At 47.7% G+C, this 26231-nt stretch overlaps 1 protein-coding gene across 5 annotated transcripts in view; it reads left to right on the top strand.

The window, feature by feature from the left end:
- The window catches only part of specc1 (sperm antigen with calponin homology and coiled-coil domains 1), a 62839-nt gene that overhangs the window by 25397 nt on the left and 11211 nt on the right, over positions 1–26231 (top strand). For 3 of the 5 annotated variants that reach the window (XM_049016784.1, XM_049016782.1, XM_049016783.1), the window contains exons 4-12: positions 11087–12534; positions 14880–15087; positions 15839–15912; positions 17077–17252; positions 22669–22814; positions 23287–23387; positions 23488–23560; positions 24590–24734; positions 26026–26128. In XM_049016784.1, the coding sequence (XP_048872741.1) occupies positions 11087–12534; positions 14880–15087; positions 15839–15912; positions 17077–17252; positions 22669–22814; positions 23287–23387; positions 23488–23560; positions 24590–24734; positions 26026–26128 (2474 nt within the window). Of the gene's footprint in view, positions 1–722; positions 1351–11086; positions 12535–14879; positions 15088–15838; positions 15913–17076; positions 17253–22668; positions 22815–23286; positions 23388–23487; positions 23561–24589; positions 24735–26025; positions 26129–26231 lie in introns of those variants that run through there. The other 2 variants (XM_049016786.1, XM_049016785.1) reach the window with 2 other exon arrangements.

The following is a 26231-nucleotide window of genomic DNA, read 5'->3' as shown; positions in this document are numbered from 1 at the left end:
ATGTCCCAGCATGGTGACAGTTCCTGATCTCAGATCAGCTCCAGCCAAATGTATCTGCACCCTGATACCTTTGTCACGTACCAGTCGCAGGAAGAAGGGGGAACCCAGGGGCTGGATCCACATGGAGGGGGTGCCGTGATGATGAGGTGCATGGGGGCAGGGTGCAGCGAGGATGATGAGTGTGTGCCAAGTGTTGAGAGGATGAGGAGTACAGGGCGGGGAGCTGTGAGGATGTGGAGAATGGGGCAGGTCCTGAGAGGATGAGAAGCACAGGGTTGGAAGTGAGAGGATGAGGAGCGAGGGGTGGGTTGCCAAGAGAATGAGAAGTGTGGGGCACTGACAGGATGAGGAGTGCGATGTGGAGTGCTGAGGATGAGAAGCATGGGGTGGGGCACTGAGTGGATGAGGAGTGTGGGGCAGGAGCTGAGAGGATGAGGAGCACAGGCTGGGGTGTTGTGAGGATTAGAAGCACAGGGTGGGAGCTGAGAGGATGAGGAGTGAGGGGTCTGTTGCCAAGAGGATGAGAAACATGGGGCACTGACAGAATGAGGAGCATGGGGTCGGGCGCTGAGAGGATGAGGAGCGTGGAGTAAGCCACTGAGAGGACGAGGAGCGTGTGGTTGAGTGCTGAAAAGATGAAGAGCACGGGGTGGGGCGCTGAGAGGATAAGGGGCATGGGGTGGGGCACTGAAAGGATGAGAAGTGCAAGCTGGGACGCCGAGAGGATGAAGAGCCAGGTACTGACAGGATGAGGAGCGCAGGACGGGTGCTGTCACAGTGTTTCTTTCAGAGGCGTCATTGGATTAAGGAAAGAAGCAAGCCAAGAGTCAAAAGACAATGTGAGTTTGCTGAGTGGGCTGGTATATGAAGGTGCCATCAGTGTGTTTACGAGGCGGGTACAGTGAATTGGAGAGACCCATCCAGTTTCTCCAGTGCTCGGACTCCTTTTCCCTCCTCCGTATCTCTCTCTCTCTCTCATATCCCATGGTCACTCCTCCTCAGCAGCTAAAGTTTGCAGAGGTCCTGGGGGATGGTGTCTTGTGCTCTGCAAACCGTCGTCGTAACAGCAGCTCTCCCCCTTCCATTTGACCACTCCCCCTTTATTACCATACTCACTGCATTGGCCGAGCCCTCGCTTCCTCCGGTGGGGCGTGACAGGCTCACCAGCTGGGAGGCGTGATCCCTGGCTCTGGCAGGGCGGCCCATGCCTGCGGTGCTCCGGCACTAACACGGAGTCACTTGCCGGGTGTGCAAGCGCTCCATGGACTAGCCGGCTGGCAGGTGGAGAGTGAGAGCCAGGGAACCAGGACATGGGGAACCAGGAGGGCCGGGTTGAGGAACCGGAACCAGGTCTGCCTTTCTGTCCGTATGAGATCATGAGAACTGCCTCTGTTTACTGTGATGTTCTGTGATGTTCCTCGTACCGTGATGTTTCAAGGTCCTGTTTCTACGTTCATAGTACCCTGTTCAGACTTCAAAAAAATTTGAATTAATAAGTCTTTTCTAAGACTCTAGTAGTCAGTCGTCAGGAAATTCCCTGCTAACTTGCTTTTGAGCAGTTTGTGTGCTGTAATTTAAGCTAATAGCACTAAGCCTCTCCCTCTGACGTATTTGGAACCTGAAAGCATGAGAAAAGGGTATCATGGTACCATTTAAGCTCAAATTTGTTTTAGGAGGAGACGGTTCCTTCAGATTGTCTCACAGTCATAGAGCCTCAGACAGCAGTGCTCTGTGCCACCTTCTGGATCGTTCCCTGCATCGTGGACTCCTTTCCCTTGCTCTCTGACATGCCGCCTGCGGGAAATAGACCCATTCATCTTCTGTCCCCCCCCCCCCCCCCCCCCATCTCCCACGCATCATGAGCCGCTGGATCTGCTTGCTCTTGTCTTCACAGAGTAAACCTTGTTTTGTGTGTGTGTGTGTGTGTGTGTGGTGGGGGGAGCAGTGTTATCAACCACCCTGCCTGCAGCATACCTGTTTATTTACTGGAGATAAGCCCATGCCGGAGAGCAGGACCACGTTAATAATCGGGGAGGGGGACACTGGTGAACCGGTCAGTTGTATGGTGTGAAATGCCAGAGAGAAGAGGAAACAGGATGCCCTTATCAGCTCGGGTGCTGTCGGTCACCACGCAGGCTGGGCACGTGTCTGCAGAGATAAAATGCAGGCTCCAAGCTGGCCGGGTCTGGGAGCTGAAGCATCCAGTATTACTCTTTCAGCCGGACCCAGGCGTGTCCCGCTTCCCCGGGGTATGGTGTTTTGGAACAGCTGTTCATTCAGTGTGTTCTCTTGTTATATGGCACGTTATTCCACTGTACAAGTGCCCCCGGGTACGTTACTGTGCTATTTCCCTTTTTCCAACTGACAGTAATCATTATGGAATTTCTTGCCTGATAGCAGCCAAATACAGGCTGAACTTGGTGTGGACGATGCTGATTATGACTGTGGTTTCATCTGCACTGTGGTGCTGTGTGCCTCTTTATGTTCACGCCGGTAGACCTCCATGCTAAATATCTGTGTCTCATAAAAATGATCCCCTAGTGGCCCTTAAGATCTCTATCAGGTGAATATGCTTTGGTAATAAAATGAGAATTGATTATGAAGCTCGCCTGGGACTCTGAGAGGTTGCTGGAGATTCAGGCCAATTTGCTGATGAATATGACAGCAATTCCGAAGCCTTTTGACCTCCATGATGTCTTTAAGTAAATGAGACTTGGCATCAACAGATACGGATGCAGAATGGCGGTGTGGAGTAGCGATCAGGATCTCCTGTGATTTTGCCCATACTGCTCAGGATTCCTACATGCGCTGTTTGTGTCGGTGTTTAAAATGCACTGGGGATGGTGGCGGATTCAGTGCTGAAGGCCTCTGAACAAGCCGCCCATTCTCTACACTGTGCGCTACCACGCTCGATTTCACCATGAAGGTCCTCTTTGTCTGAGGGGTCTGTGTCCTGCATGCTGAGGGCCGACTCAGGGAAGTATCAGCTCTCTATTGTTTTCGTCACTGTTATTGTTGGAAGTGATCCCCCCCCCATTCCACAGCAGAAGACAACAGGCACACCGAAGTTAATTTAATTCCTTGAGACCCTCTTATAAACCCTCTGATTCTGACCAGTTTCTGGTGGTCACACTGGGTTCACGTCATTCACATGACGTTATCTGTGAGGTATGGTTCAGTTGTTTTCTGGTCCAGTCCTATTTTTGGTCTTTTTTACTGGAACGTCCGGTAGCATTGAGGAGAGGTGAGGTCAGCCCAGCCCACAGCTGGCGAGATGGGTGAACCGATCCGTCAGTGCTCAGAAGCAGACAGTGTAACGCGCTAGCGACCACCCGGGACATCACTGGAATACTTTTGGGACTGGCAATGGTGGAAGAGCTGCTGAGGGAGGGGGGGCATAAGCAGTTTGGCTTTTAGTGATAGCGAGGCAGTAATAACAGTCATGTCATTATGATAACACTTGCCTGTTTTCTCAGAAAACAGAATTGTGGGTAATCAAGATCTGGGGATGGGGAAGAAAATAAACTGGGAATTAAAAAAAAGATTAACCGAAGAATTTTTTTTTTTTTAGCAGAAACCTGTTATCAGACTTAAGAACACAGCATTGTCCCAGGAATGCAGCCAGCCTGTTGTGTGTCTTATGATTCCGATCATGTCTGTGGCCAGTGTCTGTGGCTATGCAGCAAAGCAGCAGAGGGTCATCATCAATCAGTTAACAAACAGTAGCAACACCTGATGCTTTTGTGACATCCCCCCCTGGCTGCAGGTGCCATGTGGGAAAACCGGGAACAGTAGTTGATTACCCAGGGCGGAGCGAACAGCCTAGTTGCACGTCAAACCGCAAAGGTGTACACAGTGGCTGTGTGTGTGTGTATGTTGTAAAGGACGACATTAACTTCTGGGAAGTTCAGGCCAACTAAACGGCCGAGACAAGTCTACATGTAATCTTAAGGCCCATTAGGAATGTGTAGCAGTCACCCTTTTTCATTCATACTGCATGAATCCATAGAAAGTCCCCAGTAGCTGATAATATTCTGTGCCACTGTCAGTCTTGCTGGCCAGGCAAAAGTTTCAAGGGACAGCTGGTTTGTTTTCGTTGTCCTTTGCTGAACATAACATCTGCCAACATCTTACAGTTTTCACCGTAAACTTTAAAATACCTTATCTATGATTGCACTGCACATTTAGAGGTTAGTTAACACCCTCATGAGGAAGAGCCTGACAGTCATTATGTTTTCTGAAGTTAACGGCAGTGGAATGTGACTCCATTTGACACTTGAATGACAAACAGTTCCTTTGTAAGCAGAGTGAGGTCATCTTGAAAAAATGGAGCTTATTAAGACCCCAAGATAACACAGGCGTTATCATTATTATGTACACTTGCAAGGTGACACAATGTATACATTCTCGGTTACTGCACTGTTCCTGCACGAGAATCATTCACGTAGTAAAAAGCTACCTTATTTTGGCAGTAAGTAAAATCATCATAAAACATGCACATATTGAACAGGATCTATTTTTATGTACTGTCATTTATCCATATGCTGCTGTTTGTCAGAAGCCATGTGACGTTCACCAGAAACTGTTTTATTGGGCTTCATTCTGAGGAAGCTGTGTTCATTTTATAGGTGGCCCATCTCATTCCCCTCACTCTGACCCAAACAGGCTCTCCGACTCCCTTATTGATGCTGCGACATTCACCTGTTAAGAAGGATAGCCTCCCTTTAGCTGGCTCTGTACCCCTTGTTCAATAGCAGTGATGTGTTGCAGCTGTATTTAAAAAAGCAGTGTTTAAAAGGTGTTTGTCTCATTTGTGTCCCCGTTCACTGCTTGCCACCCCCACCCCCCCCCCCCACTACCAGGTCCAGAGCACAGCCAATCCACCATGTATTCAAGTAATGGCATCCACGCCGAACAGACTTTGAGGAATCACCAGCCAAAATGTCTAACTGTAAACTGAGTCTGGCCTCTGATCTCATCAGTGACCCCTTCCCCTGAGATTTACAACTTCAATTTTGTGGAGATTATCTGCTCTGATGCATATTGTGACCGCCACTTCAGAGGGATGCTGGCTGTCCTGGAGTCTGCAATCTTAAAGCCAACAAGTACGTCAGGCATTCAGTGGCAGACTTGTTTACCCACATAAACATTAATGTTCTTCTCAGTAGTTACGGATAGTTTGACCAGAAGAAAGAGGACTATTTTGGCTTCCTTTCTTTTAAAACTGGTTTTGTCCCTGAATGTCACCAGGATGAATCTTTCTGAGATGAATCTCTCTCTCTGTGCTGGCCCCTCTGTGGTCCAGGAGACCTTGTTTCCATGGTGAGACCACGGCAGCTCAGAGGCATCCTGTATTTGTAGTGACAGTGTGAGTAGTGTATGAGTGTGACAGAGAGAGATTTGCAAAGCACACTGGCCTCTTCATACAGAGTCCCACTGAGATTTCAGCACTGTCCTTTAACTTCAAAACCATTAAGTAAAATATCGTGCAGTTTCTCAAAATGTGCTTACAGATATTTTGCATTTCTGGTATAAACTTTCTAACGTTGAATAGCATATTTGTATCTATCCTATATGTAATTAATTTGTCAAATGAGTCATAGATGTACTTCCCATACAGGGGCGTGTTACCACAAAATGGCCTTGTGAATGGTTAAGACGTAACAAATAAGGATGAGAGAAGGAGTTTGCAAAATCACGCATGAGTGTTTCATAAAGCCCATTGTTTATATGCAGAGGCAGCAGGCCTGCTCAGGGTTGGTGTCTCCTTTGTTGAGGGATGCTTGTCTGATGACTGCCCTGGTCCCTGACAGCCTTCCTGTCCTAAGCTTCTCTGGCCCCAGGGCAGAGTGACGCAGGTGCTGATTGTTATTTGCCTTCTCACTCGGGAGTGTGACTTGTGGGAGCGTCAGCATCCACTCGCACAGTCTGCCTGTGGAAACGGCCCCGGGTTCACTGCAACCAGTGCAGAACAGGAAGCGTTCTGACAAGAGGGCATTGTCTGCCCGAGACGGCAATCCACCCCCCCCACCTGAATGGAAATGATTGTGCAGCACTTTCTGACAGAGTCTAGGCACATGGGTGAAAGAAATTCTGAAGAGTTCAAAGGTCACAGGCAGTTACGTTAGCGCGACTCTGACACGTTCAGGGTGTGTCTCTGCTGTCACGTGGGCAGGGAAGGTGTATTCTGTATGACTTACACGCAACACAGGGACCTTACAGTACCTGCTATGAAGGACAGGCCGGTCGAGGCTGTCTGTGAGGCTTCTGTAAGAGGCTGGGCTGATTCATATCCCGCAGATGTGGCAAATGCATTCTTTTTATAATATTACTGCGGGCAATGATCTTATTTCTGGGTTGGCACGTTGCTCAGCACACTCCCTCACACCCCAGGGACCAGGGTTCAAGTCTCCGCCCGGCTCCATGTGTGTGGAGTTTGCATGTTCTCCCTGTCTTGTCGTGGGGTTTCCTCTAGGTTCTCTGGCTTCGTCCTGCTGTCCAAAAACATGCTGAGGTTAACTGGAGCTACCAAATTGTCCGTTGGTGTGAATGGTGTGTGCCCTGTGATGGGTTAGCTTGTCCTGAGTTATTCATTGTCTTGTGCCTGTAGCTACTGAGATAGGCCCCTGTAACCCTGCATGGGACAAACAGGTATGGAAAATGAATTTATTTTATTTCCTTAACAAGGTCAAATGTCAATTCATGAGCCGCAACTCTTGTTAAGAGCTAATGAAAGAAGTAAGTTTTTAACAGAAACTTAAAGTTATCTAAGGACTGTGCCATTATAACCATCAGTGGCAGCATATTCAACAGCTTTGAAGCTGCCAGCGCAATAGCACGGTCACCCCGACTCCTGAACCTACTACTAAGTTCCAACAAATAATGGGGTGCCAGCATGTTAAAAACAAGTGACAATATTTAAAAATCAATTCTGAATAGAACAGGAAACCAATGTACAGATGCCAGTACTGAGGTTATATGATTATATTTTCTCTTTCCCGCGAGAAGACGAGCAGCTGCATTCTGGAATAGCTGCAAATAGTCTGTAGATGATTGTTCCAAACCCACAAACAACGAATTACAATAATCTAAGCGTGAAGAGATGAAAGCATGAATGACTTTCTCTAAATCTTTCCTTGGTAAATAGTTAACAGACGTTACAGTCTGTGTAACTGAATTGGAGACTAATGGCAGGTAAGTGTTTATGTGTCAATAATGCATTAAAGTGATAATAAAGATGGAACTTGAGGCTCTGGATTCCTGTCATGAAAACTCCATGATGTCATACAGTCAGCCCTTTCTTTATCGATCACCTTCCAGTGGGCTGTTTCTCCCCCTAAAAAGCAGCGAGAAGGCAGGGTAGCCTGGATCTGAGCCATGAGCATTGTCCATGACTGGGGAAGGGCATTGATTTCAGGTCTGGAAGGGGGACCCTGGTGCACCCCTGAGGTGGGTAGAGGACGTGCCTTTTGCTCGCAGGAAGTCTCATTTTCCTCCCAGGTCACAAAGGGCTTTCTCACAAATGTGTATGGGAGGCCCTTACCTAGTGTTGTCCTTTCCAAACGATACAGGCTGCGTGGCCCACTGGCCTGGAGGCTGTGTGTAACCTCCAGCGAAGGATTATGTTTTTCTGTAAACTTGGATAATATAATGGAATTTTAGTGAATATTCCTGTTGTTTTTGCTATGGGGGAGAGGGGGGGGAATAAGATATTTAAGTCTCAAAAACACAGGCACAGTTTAAGCCCTGGCCATTAAAAACAGTTTTTGTGGTTAGACCTTCAGTCTTCAGTAAACATTCATACTCGATATTGGGTTCATTTAGTGTCATGCATCTTCATAGCAGGTTACAGTTCAGCCAGAAAAGGGCTTTAATGACAGCATTTCCTGAAATATACATAAATCTGTGGAGACATTATCTGTTACTTAGCTCTTCACACTAAGCAGAGAAAGTTCCAGAGAGCAGCCTGCGGACGTAGCTGTGACCTTTGACATGCTGTGTGACTCCTCCTACAGCATTCCTCGCGAGCTCCTCATAGGTGTTGAGTCTGTCCAGCTGGCCCATTGACCATCCAGTCCTATACTAATGGCCTTTACCTCCCAGACCTTTGATAAAACGGTGACTCACTGGGCATTTTCAGGCTGCGGTGATGTAATGGCAGGGATTCTCTGGAATATGGACTTTATTTTGCTGGCTGCAAAAGGATGCAAGAGGGCCAGGGTGATGGCAGGCCTGTGGCAGCGAGAGGACTAACTCCCCATCGCAGGATTCAGTGACACCCACAGGGACACATCCTTTTAATGACTTACCCTCATCTGTTCTCATAAAGATTCATCTCGTCTTTTCTCCAAATAGCCTGCAGTTTCCTCACCTAATTTCTGCTTCACATTCCACATAAAGTTCTGATGTTTTGTTTTCGCCCAATGGCCAAGTGAGACTCATAAGGTCACACGTATAGCCGATTTCCTGTCTTGCAGGAAAGCAGTCCATACTCTTTTGTCGTTTGGTAACGATATAAGCATTTTCTGTCCACGCCCTAAAATAAAATACAATATGCCTGTGTCTTGTATTATGCCTATAGTATCCCTAATATTAAGTTGCAAAACACTTACAGCATTAATCTTCTGAAAAAGCCTAAATGCCATCTTATCTTGTGGCAGGAATGTGCCAGACTGAATCCGCATCCCCTTCATTTTTGTTGAGTCTTTAGAAGCCCGTCCCTGGCTGTGCATTTGTGTCTACTGTGTTTAGGAATAATGTGCATGTTTTTGCGAGTTATTGTGCCCGACCTGAGACAAGGAGCAGTAATCGGTTGGTGGTACCGTTTCATTTACCCAAATTAGCAGTGGCAGACGCATTTGTAATTGCCCGAAAAAGGATTATGGGTTTCAAAGGGAGCATCTTGGCACTGGGAAGGCTGTATATGCACTGGGCAGGGAGAGTTAGCCAAGCTGAATTACCTCAGCATTGCAGGACCCTGCTCTGTTGGTTCATAGAAATTTGAAGTTTAACTCTTTTCCTGTAGATGGCCTAGTTGGTCTGAACCCTGTTGATCTTGCTCAGATCGTGGGGCTCACTTCGCAGTCTCTCTTGGACTGCACCCCTGTGTTTTCCTCTGTGGACTGCGTGTTTAGGTGTGTTCCTCTGTGGTCTGGTGTGTTCTTTTGTAGACTAGCATGTTCTAGTGTGTTCCTCTTTGGACTGTTGTGTTCCTTTTAGAGTAGCGTGTTCTGGTGTGTTCCTTTTTGGACTGGGGCATTTAGGTGTGTTACTCTGCAGACTAATGCGTTCTGGTGTGTTCCCCTGGAACAGCATTTGGGGGTGAAATCACATACAAGCTGACGTGAGACTTGCATTATACTGATGGCGCGTCCTTATATAACAACTGTGTATGAGCCACTTTGTGTTTTTAGAACTTCACATATTAGCAGAGCTGCATTTACACTGAACATCAGGGTCACCAAAGGAATTCCCTTAGGAATCTTGCCTTTAAATTTGATTAAATTTACAGTTACTCTTCCACACCCCCAAGTGGTGCATATTTTTCCTACTGACACACACATATTACACACATTGCTGTAAAACATGGGGCTGGGGAGGAGGGGATTTCTGCAAGACCGTAAGACATGACACTCTGTGGTTTTTGAAGTGTCAAATTGACTATTGCTCAGTAGTACTTGGCGCATGCAGAAGTTCCTGGCCCCCTGCTGGCTGATGCATGCCATCATCCCCTGGTAGGGAGCTGTTTTATATCTGCTGAAGCAAGCGCAGACTCATCTAATTGCCAAATGAAAGGGTGGCCTGTGGCTCTCAGGGATCCCGACAAGCCCGTCAGCTGGGAGAGCCGTTATCTCTCATCCCAGACAGAGGACCGACGCTGTGTCTCTGTGACACGTCCCAATCCCAGGAGTGCTCTGGGCCATTGTCAGAATGAGAAAATGACACCCCGTATTCAGAGTGCCTGCTGATTATCTAGAAAACAAACAATGACGCTTTGAGAGCACCGGCTCACGTGAGGCTTAGTGGCCCAGAGCGTGGAAACTGCCAGAAAGCCTGTGTTGCAGCACCCACGCCGACGAGCCTGGAATGCCAGAGCCTCTGTCAGCGCTGGGCTTCCAGTACAAAGCAGCACCGTTTATGCTCCTGTCAGAATCTGCGAGAATATCCAGTGTCTGCGACGGTCATTGCCTTTTTGTGCAGGTCGTGCAGGTCTTTTACTGTCGGCTAGTGCTGTCTGCCTGAAGACTTAAAATCTCAGAAAAGCATGTCCATCACTCTCCAGGCTGGGTCCCACAGCTCAGGGGGTGTTTGTTTCAATTTAGACTGATCCAGTGTCCCTGCGATCAGAAAATCAAGCAGACGAGTCCAGCTATCAGCACCTGGCACAGCGTTAGCCACCGAAGGCCTGACAGCTTATCTCAGTCAGGAGGCTTTTCCCAGAAGCCATAGGCCTGAGAACAGTTGTCCTACCTTATCTTCAGGCCATCTGGATCTCACCTGAAAGTCACAGGAATAGTAACCAACGTGCTCATTAAGTGTTCACCTTCAGCCATGAATTACTGTATTGGCCCAGTGCTGAAAGTCTGTCTGTTTTTGCTAACAAATTAATCATATAATGTGATTAAATTTACATTTACTATTACTTAGCAGACACTTTTGCCCAAAACAATGTACATGTGAGCCAAATAGCACATTACAAACATACTCAACGAGTTGGCTAGGCTAGGCTGAGCTTCCAATGAATGCCCGGCACAAGTATAAGCAGCATAGGAGCAAGAGCTACACAATATCTTGAAAGACAAGGTAAGAACCTACTAAGACTATTATTCAAATCAGCAGAAAGTGCTACATTAAAAGCTTTGTAGGGATCATGGAGTTCATCATCAATGGATGGGTCTTCAATAAGAAATAATAAAGCAATTAGGCCTTGAGTTCAATACATATGTGAATACAGACCTGATGATTTTTGTGTTTAAGCTTATTAACCAAATTTTGGCACCTCTGAATTTGTGTGGGATATGTTTTTCTTGGTGAAAAATTTATTTTGGTGAAGCTGTCTTTAAGATGGTCTGGATCTCTCTTTCAGGAGTTCCGTCTGCCAAGAAGTCGGGCATTCCCGCTCCGCGCGAGATTCCTCCTACGATATCCAGAGACAGGTCTCTACGGACTGCCGGCTCCAAGAAGATGATCCCAAGCTCCAGCAGCTCTAATCTCTCAGGGCTTGGCAAGAGCACCCGGACGTCTGTGAAGGCGAAAGTGGACAGCGAGGCTGGAGACAGGGCTGGCGAAAAAGCCGTGTTGGAGTGCCAGGTCAAGGAGCTGCTGGCTGAGGCCAAGGCCAAGGAGTTTGAGATCAGCAAGCTGCGCACTGAGCTCCAGCGGTGCAAGGGCCGTGGAACACCGGACGGCAACACCCCCGAGGGCAGTGAGCCGGAATCGCAGTCTCTGGAGCTTCAGGTGATGGCGCTGCGTGAGAAGAATGGCAAGTTCCAGCGGGAGCTGGCCATGCTGCGGGAGGAGAATCAGGCCTTGAAGGAGAAGCTCCTGTCGCTGGGGGAGTCGGCTAGTGTCAACAGCCCAGCCAGCCCCACCAAGTACACGGTCAACGGGGTCTTGCAGGACGGCAGCCCGCCAAAGATTTCCCCATCCTCTAGCAGTGACATCACTAAGGGCTCCTCGTCTCCAGACTCGTCTGAGTTTGAGAAAATCCCCTCCAGGTCCGACTCCTCGTGCAGTGGGCCGGTGAAAGGCTGCGGTGATGGTAGACGGGAGCTTTCGGTGGAATGCCTGACAGAGAAGATCCAGAGGATGGAGGAGAGCCACCACAGCACAGCAGAGGAGCTACAGGCCACACTGCAGGAGCTCTCCGACCAGCAGCAGGTGATGCAGGAGCTGACGGCTGAGAACGAGCGGCTGGCAGAGGAGAAGGTACTGCTGCAGACCTCACTGCAGCAGCAGAGGGAGAGGGTGGAGCTCCTTACACAGAAGAACGAGAGCCTCCTGGTGCGGCTGCAGGAGCAGGCCGAGACCGACGAGACACGGGCCAAGGCCTCCAGGATGGCCGAGCTGGAGCAGAGGCATGCAGAGCTGGTGAAGAATTCGCATTTTGAGCGGGAGAAGCTGGTAGACATCCAGCAGCAACTCACAGGCAGCCTGAGGGCCTTGGAAAAGGAGCACCAGGAGGCGCAAGGGCTTGTGCGCTCCCTGAAGGAGGAGAGGGACACCCTCCAGACGCGTTTGGAGAAGAGTCAGGAGGCGAACAGTGAGATGGTAAGAGAGCTAGTGGAGCAGAGAGTGAGCACTGAGGGCCTGAAGGTGGAGAATGTGAAGCTGAAGGCCCAGGTGGAGGTGGAGAGGCAGAAGGTGGTGGAGCTCAAGGTCATGCAGGACGCGGGCGACAGCAGCGAAGTGGAGAAGCTGCTCAAAGTGGCACATTCAGAGAAGGAGCGGCTGGAGCTACAGCACTCCGAGCTGCAGCAGGAGCTCTTGCAGGCCACGGGCGACACGGAGCGCGTCCGGGGGATGTTAGCTAAGGTACATCTCCGTCAGTCGCTGGCTCTATTCCTAAACTTCCATGCTGTTTCATGATGTTTTGGTTGGACCATATCTGACTTCTCTTAGGAGCCTTACTGCTCCTCCCATCCAGTCAAAGGGACGACCTGGGTGGGTGTTTCCTCTTCCAGTACCACCCAGGTGCTCTTTTTCCCCATTGCTGTGGAGAAAACCAGATATCCTGCCAGGTTCTTATCCAGAGGCCCTGCCACAGTGAAGAATGTCTTGTTTATTGCCTGCCATCCACTGGGTGGAAAGAGATCTGTACAATTCCATGGTAGGCCACAGCACCCCTCCCCCTCCTGCCCCTACAGGGAAATGGAAGTAATGTGGAAGGGCATTCAGGAAAGAACCTCTTCAGGTTGATTTTCTAATCCTGTCTGCCAGCTTAGGGGTTTATAGCTCCTGGCAGAAATCTTGCTGGCCCTCTACTGGGAGACAGCATCTGACCCATTCTCCTTTGCCATGAGCTCCCTCTCCTGTAAAACATTATAACTTCACAGGGCATTATTGGTATTCTCACCCCCGAAAACATACTGTAAGGCAGGCAAATTACCTGGGGGCCACTGGCTAGAAGCTCTTCTCCCAAGGGGGGGTGCTTCAGGTATTTTTCATGAGCCAAAGAAGAAATGAGAGAGAGGAAAAAATAATGTGTCTATATTCTGTTAATCTAAAAAAAACCTAAGTCTTCGCAGATCACTTAAATGAATAATTAGGAAGTGGACAACGATAGCTCAACCTGCGGACCAGAAATAACAATGAGTTAAAAACATGTAATGAGCTGTATAGGACGGGCTTGTGTGAGATTGGGAGACCTCTGTATGGTCTTTAGCTGAGGCCACAGCGATGCCTGAATGGTGACTCTGCCCTGCCAACGAGGAGAGGAGCACCGAGGAGTACTGTGGCCCGTGAGTCACCCTCGTGGCTTCTTTCAAGCCTGGAAGGCTGATGCTTCTGATGCTGATGATGATGGGACTTGGAGTCGTAATGGTCCCATTAATAGGAGCAGGACTGTATCAGGTTTCCAGAAGGAGCACCGGTGGCCTGATGATGGCCCCGTTGGTGCAGCTGATTTGGTGTGAAGTTCACCCTCCTCAATACATGAGGGAATAAATAAGGTTTCCATGTCTTGGTATTAAACCGCAGGGCAGGCTTCATGAACAAGGCCTCATTGGCCTGTAGAGGAAGCCCAGATGCACATGGATTAGATCAGATCTTATCTGAAACCCCTGGCTTGGTGTTAGGTTTTTTCATTGGTGACTGAAGGCTTAGTTCAGTGCCATGATAGCTTTGGGTTTCTGCCGATACCTAGTTTCAACATGTGGAAGGTTCCCCAGAGCCCCCGTTAGCGTGTGGGAGGGTCTGGAGCTGCTCAGTTGGGCCTGACATCATAGCTAGTGGAATGTTCTGGAGTGCCACTTTACATTTCTGCTCTGTGGGCCTGGGGGGTGGTGGATTGGAGAGGAGTTAAGGGTGAGGTCTTGGGGGGGGTGGGGGGGGGGCATGGGAATGGCAGTCAGGGCAGTGGGTGATGGGTCGGCATGGCGGTACCTTGATTAGCCAGTAACACATGGCTATTCGCATGGGAGTTGGGGTCATGAGATGCGGCCGAAAGCAGCATAATTAGCACGGTGATGCGACACAGCTCATATGTGTGTGTCAGAGCTCATTGTGTTAATTAATCAGCTAAATTAATTAGCAGTAGGGTCGGTGGGGTCTGCAAAGTGATGACACTTAATTGGGCGAGCCTGCACACACTCAGTTTGCTGTTTCACATGGGCGGTGAACACAGCAGTTGTGGGTGTAGTGCAACGATACGCCTTAAGCGCCAAAGCCTAAGCGAAGAAAGAAATGCCAAATGACCAGAGCGACATCTCCTGGTGGTAATGCAGAAAGACATTTCTACCAGAGCTATAATGAAAAAGGGCCCTTTCGGTTACTACTTCTGCTTTTGAACAGTCATACGGTAAGTATTTAAAGGTCAGCAGGTGCTTCAATCGTTCAACATTGTAAGCACATCTGCTTCATATTTAGCCTAAATTGTTTTAATATACATTTCCAAAAGTCTGTTCCAGAACATCATACTATCAAACCCACATGTCCTACATATTTGTATAAATATTACCAAATAAAAATAAATGTGCATAATTTGAATATTATCCTGTTATATACTGGATTGGATTCAGCAGGCTGTGGGGGGCTTTTCTCTGCATTTGGGTTTCTGGGTCAGGTCAGTTACTCAGAGGGTGTGTGTGTGTTTGTTTGTGTGTGCATGCATGCATGCGTGTGTGTGTGTGTGTGTGTATGTGTGTGTGCGCATGTTGCAGGTTGAGGTGGAATGCCAGCGCCTCCAGGAGCTGTGTGCCAAGCAGGAGCAGGAGCATAGCACCTCCGTGCGCTGTCTGGAGGAGAGCAGCCATGAGAAGGAGGTCCAGATCAAGGAACTGAAGGAGACCATCTTTGAGCTGGAGGACCAGGTGGAGCAGCACCGGACTGTAAGGCTGCACACCAACCAGACCATCTTGGACCTGGAGGGTAGGTGGCCTGACCACCCGCGAAAGGGTGAAATGCTCAAAAAACAATCAAAATTGATCATAGGTAGAATGGCCAAGATGGAACAGGTGAACTTCAGGGAAAATCACCATAGCTTTATAAGGATGCTACCCCCCCCCCACCATCATCAGGGGTCACTCATCTCTTCTGGGTTTGTCACTGGCACCACAGCACACTCTCTCTCAGACTCACAGCCACAGGACATTCTGGAAAACCTGACTACCCAGAGACTACCCAGCAGGGCTCTAAGCTCCATTTGGGCCCCTGTTTGCCTGAAAATGCTCCTGTCACACTGACATGAGGGGCTGGAGCCAGAAACATGGATTAAAGATGGGGGGGGGCGGGGGGCACATGTCTGAGGGATGTCAGACGGCTAATTGCTTGCATTTAATCCTCATTCGGGCACGTGGCCCTTCGTATTTAGAGTAAAACTCTAAAATTAAAGATTTAAAGATCAGAGTGATACGTTTCCAGGCATCTGGAACATTTCACACATTTTACACTGGCAGATAATGATAATCAATTTGTTTTGCAGTTAGACCAGCTACAGTGAAAACATCCTAGCGCCATGTTGGCTTTTTACTTGGAAACATTAGGAGGAAGGTCGCTATTCTACCCAAAACGGCGTGCAGATGTGTTTGTCAAAAGTGACCTTCTCCTTTATGGGCCGCTAGGAGGTTAACGGGAGAATGATGACATGGAGTCACATCCACATGCCAGCATATACTTGCAGGTCAGGTCAAGAAGCTGGAGGAGCAGAAACTCGACTTGGAGAAGCAGCTGAAAGCTCTGAGCAGACAAATGAAGGTAGGCTGCTGTTTTGGAGTTCTTCCTTCATTCATGCATTCAACCCTTCAAAAAAAGACAAAATGAACCATTATGGGAAAGCAGAACATTCCAACTTCAGTTCTGTATTAAGCTCAGTTTTTCTCCCTCCTACAATGTGCCTTGAAACTAGAGTCCCACCCCTTTAAATGAGAGTAATCTGGTTCTATAGCCAGATATTTATGTATTGATTCATCTACTAGATAGTATTTTTTTAATCTGCATGAGACATTTATAGTCATTTATGCATTATACTTAGTGTACCATGCCTTACCTCAACAAGCTGTTTTCTGAATAACACTTGTGACTTGCTTCATAGAATTATTCCTTAACTGTAAGTGTTCTTGGATAGAAGCGTCCGGTAAATAACAAATGGGTGAGCAAACATGTGACTCACCGTAACATAAATAAATGTAAGGTAATCCATGCAGGGAACAGACAAATAAAGTACAAATATTTTATGGGTTCCACTGAAATGAAAGGTAGCTGATTACGAGAAAGATCTCAGTGTGTATGTTGATGCTTCCATGTCCCACTCTCGCCCGTGTGGGAAAGCAATAAAAAAGGCCAATAGAATGTTAGGTTACATCTCTAGGTGTGTGGAGTTTAAGTCAAGGGAGGTGATGCTACGATTATATAATTCCTTGGTAAGACCCCACCTAGAATACTATGTGCAGTTTTGGTCACCATATTTTAAGAAGGATATTGCTGCTTTAGAAAAGGTGCAACGGAGGGCTACGAGAATGATTCCTGGTCTTAGACAAATGTCTTATGAGGAGAGGTTAGCTGAGCTGAATCTGTTTAACCTCAAGCAAAGGAGACTAAGGGGGGACATGATCCAGGTATATAAGATTCTAACAGGTCTGGATGCTGTTCAGCTAAATGGCTATTTCAATATTAGTTTAAATACTAGAATACTACACACTTTTATACAGTGTGTAGTTAGAGTATGGAATAGTCTTCCTGCTAGTGTAGCACAAACTAAAACCCTGGATTCCTTTACATCAGAGCAAGATAAGTTTTTAACAACTCTGACCTATTAGTTAAGTTCTCCCCAAATGAGCTTGATGGGCCGAATGGCCTCCTCTCGTTTGTAAATTTCTTATGTGATTGGGAGGTCATGTGACTGGGCATGCATGTCATCAGGACGAGACGGAGGAGTGGCGGCGGTTCCAGGCAGACCTGCAGACAGCCGTCGTGGTGGCCAACGACATCAAGGTGGAGGCACAGCAGGAGGTGCGCGGCCTTCGCAGGCGGCTGCAGGAAGAGCAGGAACGGAACATAACCCTGGAGGCTGAGCTGGAGCAGTTGCAGGGTGGCAGGTGTGTCAGCAGGAGACAGCAATGTGCACGCCACTCCGCTACTGTTCCTAACCCAACAATTGTTAGTAGGGCTTGCCGCAATCCTCAGAAGGGCTGCTTTGACATCTAACAAAAAAATAACAGTGGTTACGGACAGAGGACTGTAAGAGCAAAGTTGACACATCTAAAAAAAAAAAAAGTTAACAGTTCAGGGCTGTCTGCTGTTGATTCTAGACCAGGATAATATGCCCAGACTGGCTGCAGGGAAATGTGTTATTATATAAATCACTTTATATAAAGTTCTTTTATATTTAAAAACAGGAATAATACATTAATAACAGTGGTCATTCTTATACTATTTTGCAAGATTTGAAAGGTGTATGTTAATACTCACTATTACAAATGAAGTAACCTGAGTTGCCTAACACAGACTTTGACGTCTAAGACGTAATATGTAGAAATCTGCAAATTCCAGCATAACCTATTATGTCAGGCGGAGAGACAGACACGTGGATTACAGCCCTTTGACTCCCAGGATCCGCAAACCCTACTAACTGACTCTGGTGTCCCATGTGACTCTGTTCCTCTGTCCCCGATCTGCTTTCCCATCTCTGACTGCTCTCAGTCTAACAGAATGTGTGATAACCTGGGTGCCGCTGCAGAGTGTCCCAGGTTCAGTTTCATCACCCTCCACACTGTCCACGTTCCTCAGAGCATTGACCCTAGACCCAGCTGCCGTCACAGAGCCAGAATCGGGGCCTTTGTGGTAATCAGGTCTCAAGCTTATTCAGTCTTCCTTAAGGGGGGGGCGCCCAGCTGGCTGCTTCAGCAATGCCCGTCCTATCAGCCCATCTCGACCGGCTGAGATGTGGCTTCACTGGCGCTCCCTCCTGGTGACTGTGCTGGCCGCAGTGGTAGCCTGTCCTGTCCTGTCCCTGCTTGTCTGTATCGGGGCCGGCGTGCCCATGTGTGTGCAGCTGCTGGCATGTGTGTGCTGGGTGGCATCATTCCCTTCCAGCCCTTATGGGTGTGGCGTCTCACCCCGGGAAAGGGGGCAGCTGCCTGCAGCGTAGTGGTTTAGCACTCAGCGAATGTCGATGTGAAGAGATCAGCGTCTACTTGCCCCCATGACAGATTAGCCAGCGCACTGCCTCTCCAGCAGCCCCAGAAGCTCCTCTGATCTCCGTTACCGACCCCCTCTGGCAAGCATCCCTTTACAGCTGGTAAGTCTGCTTCACGCCGCACTGCATATCGCCATGTGGGAAGTGTGACCCTGACTGTGGCGTCTGTATCGAGTCTGGCCTGAGTGTTGCAAGGCTTACTTTGCTTCTCCTCTGCACGGTTCCTTACGCTCATCCCGATGGCTGTTTGTGAGCACTGCATTGCCGCTCTCCTGTCCAATCAGAAGATTGCACTGCACTTTGCTTTTAACACCTGACATTGCTAAACATAAAACAGTACCACCTCCTGGCTAAAGGACCACTAGCTTTATTCACTGTCCTTTGAAGTTCATCGGAAAATTCAAGATGAATTTAACCCAGGAACAACTGCTGTCTCCTGGATGCAGTGCCAGTCGAAGCCCATGTGGGGCCCGAGGCAAGCTTCACCCCCCTCCCCCACTCCCGCCGGCAAACTTTACAAGTTTGCTAAATCAATACCCAGTCAGAAGATGGGGCTCTAGGCAGCTGCCTGTGTTGCTCAATGGGTTGCCCAGCACTGTCTTGAGCACAGAGAATTTGAAAATGGGATTTTGACCTGGAAAGATGCATGTTGGGAAATGATGACCAGCTGTTTCTCTGCATCGTTAGGAGGCCCTGTCAGCACATTTTCACTGCTCGTATTCAGATGCTGCTTTCTACACACTCGTGTCTTTGTCTCTTTCAGATTCACCACTGCATCAAGTTAGACTGTGGGACTGTAGACCACTATCAGGACTGCAAGCACCCAGGTGTTATTTACTGATACTGTCCCGTGGATTTGCTGTCAACAGAAGACGCTGCAAAAACCTTATTTTGTTATTGTTACAGGATATAAAGTGGGATTTTCCTAGGATGGGTGACATATTGTGATTAAATGTCCAAATACCTGGTCTAGATGTGTCCAAAAAGTGATGATTAATGTCTTAATCAGTCATGCCTCCATGTTTCTCGTAGTGCTGGGATTTTATAACAGCTGAAAATGTTGGTTAAATTATAATTCGTTTTTGTTAGACTCCAGAGAAGTACACATCACAATAAGAAAATTAAACTTAAAATGATTTTAAATACGTTTCTTTTAGTCAGTACATTCCAGCTGTTGTAAACAACATATTAGTCTACTCTTCTGATCTGTAATTCTCTAATATGTCCTTTGATTATTCTTGTCCAGTTAGTGTAATTAGTGTGAATCTGAGTATTGTGCTGTTATTTTCAGCAATGTGGTTGTACAGTGGTCTGACTGAGTCAGACTGACCCTGTTTTTGTATGTGCTGCTTTTTATGTGTAAATGAATAGCAGCAGACCGTCGTGAGATAATCATTTTTATTCACTGTGCAGAATGCACTGAAATATTTGATGAGAAATGTTTTGTACCGATGTTTACATTAACTGCCGATAATATCATTCCAGATTTCTGGAAGGATCTTAAAACCCAGTGAGGGCCTCGTGTACATGGCCAGCTGGCTTATATTTTAACAAGGTGCCCATATGTGCAGTGTAATGGTGGAAGTGATAGGTAACTTTTCCCATTTTCTGACATTTGGAAGTTCATTACAAGTTACGATGCTTCATTCTGTATTATGAAATGTACAGACATCAGCATGGCACTGGATGTTACCCAGCAGGCAGTCAGGACCTTGGCAGTGAAGGATAAAACAGGGTAAAGTACATCATTTCCAGTTTACCACACCTCCTTACTCAGGAAAACGTGAAGCCTGTCACATCTCTTACAGTGAGTGTACTGCCAGCCTCCTAACAGTAGGTGTCACCACTAAGCAGGCGGACAGAGAGGCACTCAGCAATCTAAACCATGCAATGCAAAGCAAGCCTCTGTGTGGTCAGTTTGGAGAATGTGATGTAGTGTATATGAAACTTGGGTGTACAACACAATTGATTTTGATGGATCAAGGCAGGTTATTTACAAGGCCGCATCTGTGATCCAGCGATCCAGAGTAATGTTTCTGATATTACACCATTTAATATAGAGGATAGCTAGATGACAGGTATCTGTTAGGGCGTCGGAGGGGCACGTATACCCTGGCAGATTCAGAGGGCCCAAAATCCACTGAGGGGGACCCCCCCCCCCAAGTTGGCATTTTGCTAGGGGGCCCAGAATTTCAAGCTTTGTCCCTGGGTATCTGCTTTGGAAGAGAGCAATTCCACACCAAGTGTCCCTTCTATGTCAACCTCAGGCTGGCAGGTCACACTCAGGCATAAAGCAGGTTGGCATGATTACCAGTTTTACCTCTCACACAATTGATTTAACATCAAGGTAGGAATTGACGCTGCTAATCGATAATCACAGAGATGAAGGGTCATGCTGGGATAGGTGACCAGTATGTCAGTTTTTCACATGTATATGTGCATTGTTGTGCTTTTTAGAGCTGTCAGGAACTCCTGTCTGCACGGGGAACATCAATCGTCACGCGATAAATGTACAGTTGCACTTGTACAATGTACTGTAATGAACTTGATGTCTCTCTCAGTTAGCGTATGCCATCGTTAACCACACTACCTGTCACATATACATCACCAAGGCATTTGTGTTGCGTCACAGACGCAGGTAGATATCAGACACAACCCACAAGCTGGAGAACGGTGCCCCGAGAGACAGGCCATATGGTGTCCACGGTAACAGGAAGGCATCGGCATGTTCATCACCCCTGGGCCAAGCATGGTGACCTTTCCATCCTCGTCACAGTGTCACCCGTAGGTCTCGCTATCATGCCGTCTGTCATGCCGTGCTGTGTTACACGCCGCCGCTTGGCATCTACAAGGCCTCGGGCAGTGGGGGGGAGGGTGTTGGCGTGTTGTTCCTGACAAAGGGGTAAAGTGACAGCCACTGGCAGATCGAGTTATTAATTCCCAGGGTGTGGGAGGCGATGTGTGGCGGGGGGGGCAGCCTGTACCAGTGACCTTTTAAGCTCATTAAGAGCGCTGCTCTAAGACACTGATGTGTGGCTCTCTTACTTATGTTCTTTAGCCGCACCATGTGTCCGCAGCCCCTTTAATGGAATGAGCCCCTTTAATTCAGCCTTCTCCCTTACGGGCACGTCGATGACATCCTCGGCCAGTTGTTTATCATCCGCAATCCGGACTTTTTCTTTGTGGTGGGTGCAGAAATTTCCTCAAATTCAGTAGCTTGTCACTGCTGGTGACCATAGCGATCAATGCCATCATGTAAATCTCAGGTGCGGGAGGTGGGTGAATTCGGGACACATTCATTTTGATGCTAGTGTGCTTTGCTGAATCACGCTTTTTCCTGGGATTAAATGGCCCTGTGAATGAGACCCCAGTGAAATGTGCTGGTGTACCAATATTTGCCATCATCCACCTTCATGAAACAGCCTTCCAGTGAAACCACAGTGCTACACAACAGCTCTTTACTATAAATGTGCCATTTTATGTATAAGATGCTACTGTGTCATATTTAATTCCCATGATGCTCCCTAAGAATGCTGTTTATATGATTATGTAAATGTATATGCGTTTCTCCTTCTTTTGTCAATAAACGGAAGCGTTGAAATGTTTTATGGCATGTGAGTCTCTTTTTATTATGTTCACTCCGTCTCTTTAGCTGGAATTCCAACTTTTAGGTTTGTCATGTGTCATCAGGGAGTGGTGCAGACCAAGACTGTAACCACTTACAATTGTGATAAATCTTGTTCAAGTTATTTACGAGTTAATAATGAAGTACTGTTACATTTTAAAAAACAAAAACTAATATTAGCAGATTTATACTTAATTTTTCATTCAGGTAATAATTTGAAAAATGTCATTAACCAGTCATTTGAATTGATTAAGCAGATGGAAATAAATAAATCTGCGTGGATGGATATATATTGGTATTGCAGTTTAGGTGTTTCTGATAAGTATCTATTAAGTGTGTGCGTGTGTGTATGAGAGAGAGTGAGAGTGAGTGAGTGTTCCAGCTGTAGCCTGGTTTACATCCTGCAAGATCACTGCACTCTTAAACTGGACGGATGATCCCTATATCACTAAATGACTGACCACATGCCATGTGTGAACAAGTGGGTGACTATGCTCCCTGTGTTATAGAGCGGGTGACTGTGCTTCCTGTGTTTCAGAGCGAATGACTGTGCTTCCTGTGTTTCATGGTGAGTGACTGTGCTGATACACACAGTGTTTTACAGAGAGGGTGAATGTGCTTTGAGCATCACTGAGGGACTGACTGTACTCCCTGTTTCCCTGAGTAGGCACCTTTCGCTCCTGTGTTGCAGGTTGAAAGGTGATGAGGTGGATTCCTCAGACACGGATGGCAGCCCTCGTTGGTGTGGAATCTCAGTCGGCCAGATGGGATCACCCTCTTCTGAACCCGGAGCCACCGTCAAGTCCCTTATCAAATCCTTCGACTCGGGCGTGCAGAGTAAGGATCACAGTGCCGCTCAGACAGGCTTCCTGGCTAACATTTAGGAGCTGCTGAGGTATTTGACAGGATCTGTGAGGTCACCCAGTCACACCAGATCCCTGATCCAAGGTCGGGTTTGGCAAGCACACTACGACTGTGAGGCAGGGGACATCGGATTGTTGAAGCACATCCATTGAAAATCTTTTGCTGGAGCTCCTTCAGCTGGGGTTGGAAATAATAGGCGCAACGTGAAGAAACAGTATTCTCATAACATTGTTGGGCCCAGAATTCTGTGTGGGAACAGAACTGATTTATTTAATGTTTTACACAGGGTCAGGAAGAGCGCTCTCCTTGGGGACTCATATATTGGCACCAACAAGTCCGCTTGGCTGTGTAATGGTGGCTTGAGCTGCTGTCAGCCACAGGGATCTGGGTTATGCTGACCTCGTAGCGTAGCCAAAGTATGTAAGAGATCACCCTTCACCCACAGATGGGCCCAGCCACACGGTGGCGATACACTCCTCTACCAGAAGCCCCCTGAGCGGGATCCCCGTCCGCACAGCCCCTGCGGCCGCTGTCTCTCCAATCCAGGTGCGTGCCTGTCTCCCTGCCCACTACAGGAAACATCTCACACGGATGGATTTGTCATGTTTCCTCACCAGGTCACGTGATCGGGTCTGTGTTTCTGTAGAGACACTCGTCTATCAAACCCCTCTCAAAGGCCCTGGAGAAAAGAATCAATTTGGGAGATTTTGCTCACCCAGGTATGTCTTTCCCACTTCATACCATAAATGCACAGCAGCTGTGCAATATTACAAAGACATGCATGTATTTCCATTTATTTATATATATATGCTTTTTGTGTTTTATAACTTCAATGTGAGATCTATCTATCTAGCTATCTACTAATTTCCATTAAAAAATATATTTTCTTAAAGAGTGGAAAACGTTTTCTTTTCACTTCTACTTCGGCAGTGATTTTTGGGCCCCTGTGATAAGGAATGGATGACTGAGAGCGTTTCTTTGCATTCAGAGCTGATATGAAGTGTTGTTTTATTCCACGCTTCAAGCTGCATTTTGGCTTTATCCCATGTGGTCCCAGCCCTGCCCCTGGTTTTCTCCGTGGTATGAATTCCTTCGGCACACATGTGCTCCGACCAGTGACCCCCGTCACCCTGATCAGAGCCCTGTGGTTAGTCCCTGTGACCTTTGACCCTGGCAAAGTCAAGAAGACCATGCAAAGACTTGTTTTTTTTTTTGCCCCTGAGCTGGCTGGGCCTTCAGCTGCCCAGACAGGCCCCTGAGGCAGCCTGCAGTTACACATGCAGCCCCTGTAGAGCAGAGTCCTATCTCCTTTTGTACAGATAACGCCCCTTTTACAGGGCAGCTAAGGTCAAAGATCTCTGCTGTCCAGAACAGGACAGCAGTGCTGAACTTTAAGGGTAACTGGGTCACTGTCACCTAGAATGATGTGATTATGGAGACGTCTCAGATGGTGTAGGGCTCTGTGTTTAAATGGCAGGGGCGGTGGGGAGGGGTGACATGTTTTCCACTGAACTGAGTTACATAGTTACATTCTTTCACTTATCACAACCTCATTGCATATGGCCATTAAAATATCATCTTGGTTACACCATTTAGGCTCTGTATAGCATATTTAATTTTTTTTTTTACGTTTTTTAAAATTGTGGCAACAATGTCTCTATCCAGCGTATCTTTGGAGATTCTCGTGTGAGTGGTTCATACCAGATGAGGGGCCGCCTAAACCACACCAGTCCACTCTGTGTTCCCAGACAAGCTGCCGGGTCTCGGCGATGACCTGAAACCCAGCAGCCTCATGAGGAAGAGCCCATCCTTAGAGTCCGTCATCAAGTCCCCGGGTTCACTGGGCGGCCGCACGGCCTCTTTGAGCTACCCAAAGGCCAACAGTAAACTGAGGTACCTCCCCACCCCACTCACACATACACACACTCACAAACAAACACTGTGCACATCGCTGTTTCTTTGCACCTATTACAACTATCCCCGGGGAACTCAAAGACCAATGACCTTCTCCACGCCTCCACGTCGTCAGATATCAGTTTGTCACGTAAGATACTTTATTGATTCCCATTGGGTGGAAACTTCATTGTCTAGCAACACAGATATAAACACAACAAATGATACTGTGTATAGAAATAAATTCAACAAAGGACAACACAAGTTAAAAGACAATAAATATTTAAAGGAAAATCAGTAATAAAATAAGCATTAAGTTTAAGTAAGAGAACAGTGCAAAATGGCTGTGCAGACAAGCTCGCACACATGGATGCCGGGAATCCAACATGTCTGCTTGCTGGAGGCCCAGAGAAATGTCCTCATTCCAACAGGACCTGCTATCTCACAGTGTCTGTATCAGCAGCCACCTGGTGTATGATTCTCAGTCTCCTATAATCACCCCTGAGTACCCAGGCTGGAAATGCACTTTGGGCAGACAGAGGACCGAGAGGAATGTATGAAAAATATCAAAAAGAAAACTAAAGAATGTTAAGAATGACTCAGGTGCAGCCTTTGGTAAAATGCTCGAGGAACATCAGATATGTAAAAGAGCATGTGCAAAATGCTTGGATCTGTTTGGTGGGAGGGGGAGCAGATAGGGGTCTGAGTGGGATGTGTCAGGAATCAAAAGGGCCAATTGATTTCATTATTGAATTAATGGTGCCTAACTTTCAGGACCCCCAGCATTCTGAGTCTGCTGATTTAGGTATACTATAATCACAAATAAACTGGCAACCATGGAACTGTAAAAGGCACTATATAAATGTAAGTGGTGAATTTGGTTTAAAGGAAAGTAGTTTCTGCAAGACTTGCAGTCCGTCTGCCTCCCAGATAGCGGCTAAGCATGAGTGTCAGCACAGATGCGGCCCACGTTGTTTTGTAAGTCTGCAGCACCATAAATAAATGCTGTTTTTCTCTCCCGTGACTCGTCTTCACAAACAGACCAAAAGGCCGGCTGCATATAATCAGCACTCGCCGGATCTGTGCCGAGCCACATGTCTCCCCACGTTCCCATGGCCGTGCGGCGCATCTGATCACATTACATGCTGTCCGCGTCAGAAATAGTGCTGGGGTGAGCGCCCCGGAAGAGCGCGAAATGTGGGAAAAGACGGGGGGGGGGATGTGCCGGCGGAGGATGCGGCGAGTAGCATTCCAGATGCCGTCTCCAGCTCACGCATTGTCCTGTCCACAGTGTGGAAAGAAAAGACCCCTTGGCTGCTCTGGCCAGGCAGTACGGAGGATCTAAGAGGAACGCGCTTCTGAAGTGGTGCCAGAGGAAAACAGAGGGCTATCCGGTAAGAGGCAGGGCTCCCCACGGCCCCCTCACCACCATTGTCTGTGGGATTGTGACCCGATGGACTGGATCCGGAGGGGAATGGGGGCGGGGTCCGGCCCAGC

This window comes from Brienomyrus brachyistius, chromosome 6, assembly GCF_023856365.1.
Source record: "Brienomyrus brachyistius isolate T26 chromosome 6, BBRACH_0.4, whole genome shotgun sequence".
Lineage (NCBI taxonomy): Eukaryota > Metazoa > Chordata > Actinopteri > Osteoglossiformes > Mormyridae > Brienomyrus > Brienomyrus brachyistius.
The sequence above is the reverse complement of the archived record's forward strand: the minus strand, read 5'-3'. Positions and strand labels throughout refer to the sequence as shown.